This window comes from Chenopodium album, chromosome 1 (assembly GCF_948465745.1).
Source record: "Chenopodium album chromosome 1, dcCheAlbu1.1, whole genome shotgun sequence".
Lineage (NCBI taxonomy): Eukaryota > Viridiplantae > Streptophyta > Magnoliopsida > Caryophyllales > Amaranthaceae > Chenopodium > Chenopodium album.
In genome coordinates this window covers 40,086,690-40,097,086 of record NC_137834.1, presented here as the reverse complement: position 1 = coordinate 40,097,086, position 10,397 = coordinate 40,086,690, and the positions used below count along the sequence as shown (strand labels likewise).

The following is a 10,397-nucleotide window of genomic DNA, read 5'->3' as shown; positions in this document are numbered from 1 at the left end:
TCTCTAGCACATAAAAATCCACGGGGAATGTGAACTTTCCTACCCTAAGGGGAATTTCCTCAACTTTTCCCATGGGGAACTTAACGGAACGGTCCGCTAGTTGGAGAGTAATGTTAGTGGGGGAGAGGGTTCCTACACTAAGCTTTTGGTAGACGGAATAGGGCATGAGACTCACACTTGCTCCTAAATCACACAAGGCTTTATCAAATTCAATGCCATTGATAGAACAAGGGATGGAAAAGTTACCCGGATCTTTCAATTTGGTAGGAAGTTTGTTGGAAAGAATTGCACTACAATTGGCGGTCAAATTCACCGTCTCACACTCCCTTCTCCCACTCAAAAGGTCTTTCAAAAATTTGGAATAGTGGGGCATTTGCTTCATAGCATCAACAAAAGGGACGGAATTATGCAAATTCGAATCAAATGAAGTGGAAAGTGAAACTCTAGAGAGAGAAACTCTAGAGAGAGAAAGATACCCGCCATTTTCAACTTGTTTTTTGAGCTTTTTGGAAGCCGATTTCCATGGCAAAACGGAGGAAATGAAAGGGAAAGAAGTCCTCGGGCTCAAAATCGAAAGGGAAGAAGAAAACGAAGCCAAGAACGAGGAACCTCGATGAACAAAAACAGAGTATGACCATGGATGATGTTTCGGTTGAAAGCTGGCTGGATGGGGAGGCGATTGAGGAGATTCCGGTGAGAATAGTGATGGAGGAGGACAAGGCTCTGCATAGTGAAGAATTTAATCGATGGCTACAGGTAATTCGAACCCTTACTCCTATGCATTTCAATGGAACAGTAGATTCTGATGTTTGTTCTGGGTCTATTAATCCAACTCCATTGTTGATGATTAATGAACATAATGGGTTAGGAAATGATTTTCATGTTAATTTGGAGGAAAACTTTTTGAACCCCCAATTTCGGAACCCAGTTTTTGAAACCCCTGTTTCTGCAATCCCTAATGAATCAGGTGGTATTAGCTGGAGTAGTATGTTTAAGAATACGATTGATGAGGGTTTAAATCTGGCTGGTAGTAATGGAGTTGATTGTAATTCATGCTGTAACATGGATAATAGAAAAGAGGTGAAAATGAAATTAACTGAGGAAGATGTTCTACCTGAAATTGAGTTTTGGAAATCAGCAATTGTTTGTTATGTTCTATGTGGTAAACCGTCACTGTCTGTAATGAGTGGGTTTGTGCGAAGAATTTGGGGTAAATATGGAATTGATAGAATCTCTGCCATGAATAATGGGGTGTTTCTGGTTCGATTCAAGACAGTGGTAGGAAGGGAAAAGGTGATGAACTCTGCACCTATCTTGTTTGATGGTAGGCCTGTAATGATGAAGAGGTGGGAGCCAGGTTTGGATTTGGGAAATGAGAAGGTGTTTGAAGTACCCACTTGGGTCAGATTGCCTGGTTTGAACTTAAAATTCTGGGGTCAATCTTCTTTAATGAAAATAGCTGGGTTAATTGGGGAACCAGTTAAGACTGATAGAAGCACAGCCACCAAGGAATTGCTTGAGTATGCTAGGATAATGGTCAAGGTTAAAATAAATGGTGAGCTGCCTGATGAGATTGAGTTTCAGGATGAATGTGATGTTGATGTTAAGCTGAAAGTGATATATGAAAGGAAGCCTATTATCTGTAATGTTTGTAGAGGTATGGGACATGGAGATAGTGATTGTCCTAATCACAGAGTTAAGTCTCATAAGCCTCCTGCTAAGAATCAACAACAAAGGCAGAAGCAGCAGAAGAAGCCTGTAGAAAGGAAGGTTTGGATGCCTAAGGCTCAGCAAAACCAGCAGGCAGACCAACCTCAAGGCATCAGAGTAGATAAGAATAAGTTTGTTGTTGATGTTGATCCAGATATTGTGTCTGGAATAGCTGATAGGGACAAATGCTCTATGGGATCAGTTTGCAAAGCAGCAGATGGGAGGGTTCTATTTGGTGATTGGGAGAAAGGGGAGTGCTCATACACTCTCCATGGATAATTGGGGTTTTTGGAATGTCAGGGGCCTTAACAAACTAAATAAAGTGTGTGATGTTCTTTGGTTTTTGAAGAACCAAGGAATTGGTTTGTTTGGGCTCCTGGAGACAAAAGTGAAGGCTAGTAATTTTGGTAAGGTCTTCACTGGCTTTGGTGGTAAATGGTCTGTGACTGCAAATTATAGTAAGCATCCTGGAGGGAGAATTTGGATTGTTTGGTTACCTGATATCTTTCAGGTTGAGATTGATAGAGTTGAAACTCAGTTGATCCATGTGAAAGTTGTTCATAAGGCTTCTAAATTTGTGTTCTGGTATACAGTTGTTTATGGGCTGAATACTGCAGATGAAAGAGAGGTTTTATGGCATCAGATTGGGGAGATAAAGAAGGATATTATGGGTCCATGGATTTTAGGGGCTGATTTCAATAATGTTCTGAATACTAAGGACAGAATTGGCTCACCAGTTACTTTTGCTGAGATTGATAAGTTCAGACAATGTGTTAGGCAAAATGATCTTATGGATTTTAAAGTTGGGGGTCTGTTCTTTACTTGGAATAACAAACAGCAAGGGAGTGATAGAGTGTGTACAAAGATTGATAGGATCTTGGTTAATGATCTATGGACTGATAAGTGTAGGGAGTTTAGAGCTGATTTTTTGCCTGAAGGTTTAATGGACCATTGTCCTTGTATTATGAGGATGTTTGGGTGTAAGGGGAATGTTAAGAAACCTTTCAGGTTTTTTAATATGTGGATTGATGCTCCAGGATACCAGGAAGCTGTTCAACAGGCTTGGAATAGTGATGTGAGAGGAACTGATATGTTCATTGTGGTAAGGAAGCTGCAAAAGGGGAAAGAAGCTCTCAAAGTGTTAAATTTGACTACTTTCTCTTCAGTGGAAAGTGCAGATGCTATAGCTGATGCTAAGTTAGCAAAGGTGCAGTGTCAATTAAACAAGGATCCTCAAAATTTGGAGTTGAATCAAATGGAAAGTGATGCCAGGGAAAGATTCTTAGCTGCTCATTCTGTAAAGTTGAAATTCTTGAAGCAGAAAGCAAAGTTACATTGGTGATGTTAATTCCTCTTACTTTCATGCTTGTATTAGGAAAAGAAGAATGCATAATAATGTGTATAGCATTCAGCTGGAGAATGGTGATATTATTCAGGACCCTGCTAAAAATTGCTGAAGCTTTTATTAGTTTCTATAAAGAGTTGTTAGGCACTGGTGGGACCCCTTCTAGACAAGTTCATCAAGCTGTTATAGATGCTGGGCCTATTGTGAATGATGAACAACATCTGAGTATTTGCAGAGTGTTTACTGAGGATGATGTGAGAAATGCTGTTTGGAGTATTGAGGATGACAAGGCTCCTGGCCCTTATGGTTTCTCTAGCAAATTCTTCAAGAATGCTTGGGGAGTGGTGAAGAATGAGGTATGTAAGGCAGTTTTAGGGTTCTTTGAGCATGGTCAGCTTCTGAAACAGGTGAATGCAACTACTTTGACTCTGGTTCCTAAATTGGACAATGCTACTAAAGTCACTCAGTTTAGACCAATTGTATGATGTAATGTGCTGTACAAGATCATTTATAAGATGCTATGTGATAGATTAAAAGAGGTGTTGCCTGGCTTAATTAGTGAGAATCAAAGTGCTTTTATTGCTGGGAGATCTATTCTGGACAACATTTTAGTGTGTCAGGATATGTTAAAAGAGTATAATAACAAGAGAAAGTCTCCTAGATGTACTATTAAGGTGGATTTGAGGAAAGCATATGATTCTGTGCACTGGTCCTTTATCCATGATATGCTGCAGGCTTTAAACTTCCCTAGTAAGTTCATTTCTTGGGTCATGGAATGTGTTACTTCCCCTTCTTTCTCTATTATGACAAATGGTGGTCTGAATGGTTTCTTTAAGGGTAAGAAAGGAATCAGGCAAGGTGATCCTATGTCACCTTTGGTGTTTGTCATTGTGATGGAGTATCTTTCAAGATTGCTTAAGAAAGTGGGAGCAAAGAGAGGCTTCAAATTTCACCAAAGATGCAAATCCTTAAGATTAAATCATCTAATTTTTGCTGATGATTTGATGTTATTTTCTTATGCTGATAAGAAGTCTGTCTCCCTCTTAGTAAGAGCTGATGCAAGTCTAAGCATGGAGAACTTCGAAGATTTGCTTATCATGCATCAAGATAGCTTGTCCCTAAACATTGATTCAAGCCAAGCATTGCATGGACACTTTCTTGGATATCAAAGCAAAGCCACGGTTTGCTTAGTGACTTTTCTTGGAGTCTAGTTCACTTTCTTGAACTTTCTTGAATTTTCTTTACTTAGATTTTGCTTACAAGTTTTTACCTTTCACTTGAAAGGGTTTTTCTTGGTTCAAGCATTAGGATCTTTAATCTTTATTTAATTCTTTAATTTTTATTTATTTATTTAGTTGCTTTAAAAATCAGTTAGTTAGCAAAATAAATCAATTTGGTGTATGCTTGTGCGCCAAGGTGCTTGCTCTTCAAGCAAGTTAGAATTCTAGTTTAATTAGGATTGAATTAGGGACTTGTCCTAATCTTCCTAGGTAAACTAAGTCTTATAAATAGGGCTGTAAACACACAAATAAATATACAGAGATTAATATTCAGATTTATTTTCTTAAGTTGCATACTTGAGTTTTGGTTGATTGCGATCAATTGCTGTTTCGCTTGTTTTAGTTAAAACATTCGTTTGGATTGATTAATTAGGTGGATTCTTAATTGATTAATCTTAGTTTTTGTTTAATTCTTGGTGGATTTCCTGTATAGAATTAGACTTAAACATATCCCTTGTGTTTTGTTGATTTTCGGATCAATAATTCACATCATCTTTGGTATCAGAGCAGGTTTGCGCAACTTCGGAAAAAATTAAACTGGGAACAATTGGCTGGGAATTTTTGCGTGATTCTTTTTGCATTGAACTCTAAAAACGTCCAGCTATCACCATATAAAATTTCATAATTTTTTGTTGAGTAACACGTTCTACACAGCCTCAAACATTTGGTGTTTGTGCACTGATTGGCGGTTGGGAGTCCGGTTTTTGTGTTGCCTAGTTTTCCTTCAAGATTCGATCTTTTAATCAAGATTTTTGCATAAACTGACTTGGTTTGTGTAGGAATCATGAGTGACGAGGAGGTTCCACAAGTTCCAAGGGGATTAACCTTAGAACAGGCTCAAAATCTTAGAAGAGACAGGCGAATTGACGAGTTGGCAGCAAGGATGGATGAGATATTAAAAAGGCTTGATACTCTTGCTGGAGATTCTTCAAGGAAAGGGAATTCTAACCCTAATTCTGGTTCAAGTGAGGAAGAACAACCAAGGAGGAACCCAAGGAGGCAACGAAATAATTATTCCTCAAGTGATGAATCACCAAGGCCTAGGAGGAGAGATCGACCAAAGGATGATGATAGGAACCTTAGATTAGATCTCCCCGAATTCAATGGGAGTATGAATGAACCTGAAAAATACCTTGAGTGGATTAGAAGGGCCGAGACACTATTTGATTACAAGGAGTATGATGAAAGGAAAAGATGCAAATTGGCTGAATTGAAACTGACCGGTTATGCTAGTCTTTGGTATGATATTCTAAAGAAGAAGAGGCATAAGGAGGGGCGTGCAAGAATCTCAACTTGGGAACAACTCAAGAAGCACATGAAAAAAAGGTTCGTACCTAGTGATTATATTCAAGATGTTTATCTTAAGATGCAACTTTTTAAACAAAATTCTATGACTGTTGAGAATTATATTGGTGAATTTGAAAAGTTATGCATGCTATGTGGCTTAGAAGAGATTGTTGAGCATAAGATTGCTAGATTTATTTCGGGGTTGAATGATAATATTGCTGAAAAAGTTGAATTGCAACAATATTGGTCCTTTGAGGATGTTTGCAAGGTAGCTTTGAAAGTTGAAAAACAGATAAAGGGGAAGAAAGGGACGTACACTAAGTCCTTTGTAAAGGGTTTCACTAAACCTTTTGAGAAGAACAGCTTGGAGAAAAGTGGTTCTAGTTCGAACTACAAGGAGACTAAATCAAAATTTGAAGCTCCTAAAAAGCTTGTTGAAGATAGGAAGTGCTTCAAGTGTGGTAGTGTTGGTCACATTGCAACTAATTGTCCATCAAAAAGAGTAATGACTGCTCAAGAGTGGGAACAAGAACAAGCTAAGTGTGAGCAGGGTAGTGACTATGAAGAAAAGAACGAAGAGGAAAACTTTGAAGAAGAGGAGGGGCATATTGACGAAATTGATCCCGAGACTCATGGTCAAAGTTTGGTTCTAAGAAGGGCGCTACACTCTAAAACCGTACCTATGGAAAACAATCAAAGGGAGAAAATCTTTCTTACAAGGTGCAAGGTAGAAGATAGGTTGTGTGACATGATCATAGACACGGGGAGTTGCACTAATGTGGTATCTACTACTTTGGTAGACAAATTGACGTGGCCAATTACTGAACATCCAAGCCCTTATAAGCTTCATTGGCTTAATAATTCGAGTGATGTTAAGGTAACTAAACAAGCCTTAATCTCCTTTTCAATTGGTAAATTTCATGATAAAGTTTTGTGTGATGTTTGTCCTATGGATGCTTGTCATATACTATTAGGCCGTCCTTGGCAATATGATAGATTTGTGAAGTTTGTTGGAAGGACTAATGTGTATGTTGTGAGAAAAGGAGAAAAAGAGAGACCGGTTGCTTTAAAACCTTTGATAAGCAACAAGTCTTCTAATGTTACCTCTAATTCGAAGAATTCTTATTTGATTAGTGAGAGGGAATTAGAAAAAGAAATTTGCAGCAACAATGTGGTATATATACTTGTTTCTAATGAGATTCGAATTGATCAAGATAAACAAGCAAAGAGGCCGTATGAATTGGAATCTGTTTTAGAAGAATTCAAGGATGTCTTTCCTAAGGAATTACCTCCGGGACTACCTCCTATTCGTGGGATAGAGCATCAAATTGACTTGATTCCGGGAGCACCCTTACCTAATAAGGCAGCCTATAGAAGTAATCCGGAAGAAACAAAGGAGATGCAAAGGCAAATTGAAGAGCTTATGACTAGAGGATACGTGAGGGAAAGTATGAGCCCTTGTGCCGTGCCTACTTTACTCGTCCCAAAGAAAGATGGGAGTTGGCGCATGTGTATTGATAGTAGGAGTGTGAATAACATCACTATCAAATACCGATTTCCTATTCCAAGATTAGATGATCTACTTGATGAACTACATGGTTCAAAGTTGTTTTCTATGGATTTTATTGTGGGATTGCCGAGAACACAACGGGGGAAAGACTCTATTATGGTTGTTGTGGATAGGTTTTCTAAGATGGCTCATTTTGTTCCTTGTCACAAAGTGGATGATGCTATGAAAGTGGCGGAATTATACTTCAAAGATATTGTTAGATTGCATGGAATTCCGAAAACTATTGTGAGTGATCGAGATACAAAGTTCATGAGTTTCTTTTAGAAGTCTCTATGGAAGCCTGTGGGAACTAAATTGCTCTTTAGTACATCTTACCATCCACAAACTGATGGACAAACCGAGGTTACTAATCGTACTCTTGGTGCGCTTTTGCGTGGGTTAGTGAGTAAGACACAAAAGGATTGGGACATCAAGTTAGCTCATGCGGAGTTTGCTTATAATAGATCACCTACATATGCTACCAAACATAGTCCTTTTGAGGTAGTCTATGGAGTCAATCCAAAACTTCCAATTGATCTTGTTCCATTGCCTAAGGGTGAGTTAATTCACAAAGATGCCGAGTCTAAGTTGAAGAGTATGCTGAAATTACATGCTCAAGTTCGAACAAGAATAGAGAAAGTAAATGACATGTACAAAGCTAGAGCAAACAAGCATAGACGGCAAAAAAGTTACAATGTTGGAGACTTGGTATGGTTACATTTGAGAAAGGAAAGATTTCCAGGAAAACGCAAGAATAAGTTGATGCCTAGAAGTGAAGGTCCTTTCAAGATTGTTGAGAAGATCAATGACAATGCTTATAAGTTAGAACTTCCGGGAGAATATGGAGTTAGTGCTACATTCAATGTTGGCGATTTGGCTAAGTATATTCCTGATGAAGAACTTCGAGATTTGAGGACAAATTCTTTCGAAGAAGAGGAGGATGATGCAAGTCTAAGCATGGAGAACTTCGAAGATTTGCTTATCATGCATCAAGATAGCTTGTCCCTAAACATTGATTCAAGCCAAGCATTGCATGGACACTTTCTTGGATATCAAAGCAAAGCCACGGTTTGCTTAGTGACTTTTCTTGGAGTCTAGTTCACTTTCTTGAACTTTCTTGAATTTTCTTTACTTAGATTTTGCTTACAAGTTTTTACCTTTCACTTGAAAGGGTTTTTCTTGGTTCAAGCATTAGGATCTTTAATCTTTATTTAATTCTTTAATTTTTATTTATTTATTTAGTTGCTTTAAAAATCAGTTAGTTAGCAAAATAAATCAATTTGGTGTATGCTTGTGCGCCAAGGTGCTTGCTCTTCAAGCAAGTTAGAATTCTAGTTTAATTAGGATTGAATTAGGGACTTGTCCTAATCTTCCTAGGTAAACTAAGTCTTATAAATAGGGCTGTAAACACACAAATAAATATACAGAGATTAATATTCAGATTTATTTTCTTAAGTTGCATACTTGAGTTTTGGTTGATTGCGATCAATTGCTGTTTTGCTTGTTTTAGTTAAAACATTCGTTTGGATTGATTAATTAGGTGGATTCTTAATTGATTAATCTTAGTTTTTGTTTAATTCTTGGTGGATTTCCTGTATAGAATTAGACTTAAACATATCCCTTGTGTTTTGTTGATTTTCGGATCAATAATTCACATCAAGAGCTTTGAAAGCTTTTGAGGGTTGCTCTGGTTTACAGGCTAATGCTGACAAATCTGCTATCTACTTTGGGAGTGTGCAGCCTGAAATGCAGCAGGAAATTGTGTCTGAGTCTGGGTTTGTTATAGGAGAAGCTCCTTTTACGTATCTTGGCATCCCCCTGAATGCTAAATACTTGAGAGTTTCTGACTTTGATGCTATAGTTGATAAGATGCTGACTAGAATTACCTGCTGGTCTGCAGAAATCTGTCTTATATTGCAAGAGTTGTGCTGGTGAACTCTGTTCTGATTAGTCTGCATACTTATTGGGCTCAGTGTGTGCTTTTACCCAAGTCAGTTATCTTGAGGATTACTCAGTTGTGCAGAGCTTTTCTTTGGTGTGGAGATGTTGTGTTGTCTAAGGCTCTACCCATTGCCTGGGACTGGGTCTGCAAAAGCAAAGCTGAGGGTGGCCTGGGTATTAGAGATTGTGGTATGTGGAATAGGGCAGCATTGGGGAAGTATGTGTGGAAAATAGCTAAAAAAGAGGACTCTTTGTGGGTGAAATGGGTTCATGTTGTGTACATTAAAGACCAAGACTGGTGGAATTATAGTCCTAAAAAGTCTGCAGGATGGGCTTGGAGGAGATTATGTGTAGTTAAGGACCGGCTAAAAGAAGGTTTTGAGCAAAATAGCTGGATGAATGGCAAGTATAGAATTTCTGAGTGCTACAAATGGCTGCAGGGAACTGGAACAAAGGTGGATTGGTGTAAATGGGTTTGGAATAAGTTCAATATTCCCAAACATTCTTTCATTTTATGGCTGGCTATGCATGATAGACTAAGAACAAGAGAGAAACTCTTGAAATATGATGCTAGTGCTGAGGATAGTTGTTTGTTGTGTGGTGTTAATATTGAGGACAGGCAGCATCTGTTCTTTAATTGTAGATACAGTCAAGAGTGCTTGATGAGAATTGCCCATTGGCTCCATATTCCAAGTCAGAATTACTGTATTGATGAGGTTTGGAAAAACTGGCTCAAAGCAGTGAATGATAAGGTGCAGCAGAAGGTGGTTCTGACAGTTCTGGCTTGTGTTGTTTACCACATCTGGTTTGCTAGGAATACAGCTTTTTGGCAGAAAGCTGTCATTCACCCTTCCAAGCTTTGTAAGGCTATTGGTAGGGTGAGCATGGACAGAGTCAAGCAACTTATAAACAAGAATTGGAGTAGATTGCAATGCAAATGGATACAGGAGCTGTACAGCAGCATCCCAAATTAGTGCTGTTTGTTTTGATGCTGTGTTGTTTTTTTTTTGTTTTTGCTTGTTTTTAGTTAGTCCTGTTCAGTTGTGGCCTGTGTCCTTCCTAGAAGGCAGCAGGCTGCTTCTGGATAGGTTTGCTTTTTTCTCCATCAGGTGAACCCTTCCTAGAAGGTGGCATCTGAAGGAGTTTAAAGCTTGTGGTGGGGGGTGGCCTGTGTGCTCAGGTCTTGTGTAGTTTTTTTGGAGTTTCCTGATTTCAGGCTTGTATTATTTGTACTTTTGTACAGTTTTGATAGTAATATACTTTCTTACTTACCAAAAAAAAAAAA

General features: G+C 38.4%; 2 protein-coding genes across 2 annotated transcripts; both read left to right on the top strand.

Annotated features, from left to right (window-relative positions):
• The first annotated feature begins 636 nt into the window (after positions 1-636).
• On the top strand, positions 637-3,540 carry LOC145631552 (uncharacterized). Its single transcript, XM_081683664.1, has 3 exons — positions 637-1,935; positions 2,060-3,048; positions 3,147-3,540. The coding sequence occupies exons 1-3, from the start codon at positions 637-639 to the stop codon at positions 3,538-3,540; spliced, it is 2,682 nt and encodes an 893-aa protein (XP_081539790.1).
• A 30-nt stretch (positions 3,541-3,570) lies between these two features.
• On the top strand, positions 3,571-10,086 carry LOC145631545 (uncharacterized). The gene is made up of 3 exons (XM_081683651.1): positions 3,571-4,101; positions 8,870-8,973; positions 9,072-10,086. Exons 1-3 carry the CDS (start codon positions 3,571-3,573, stop codon positions 10,084-10,086), a joined length of 1,650 nt encoding a protein of 549 aa, XP_081539777.1.
• The last annotated feature ends 311 nt before the right edge of the window (positions 10,087-10,397 follow it).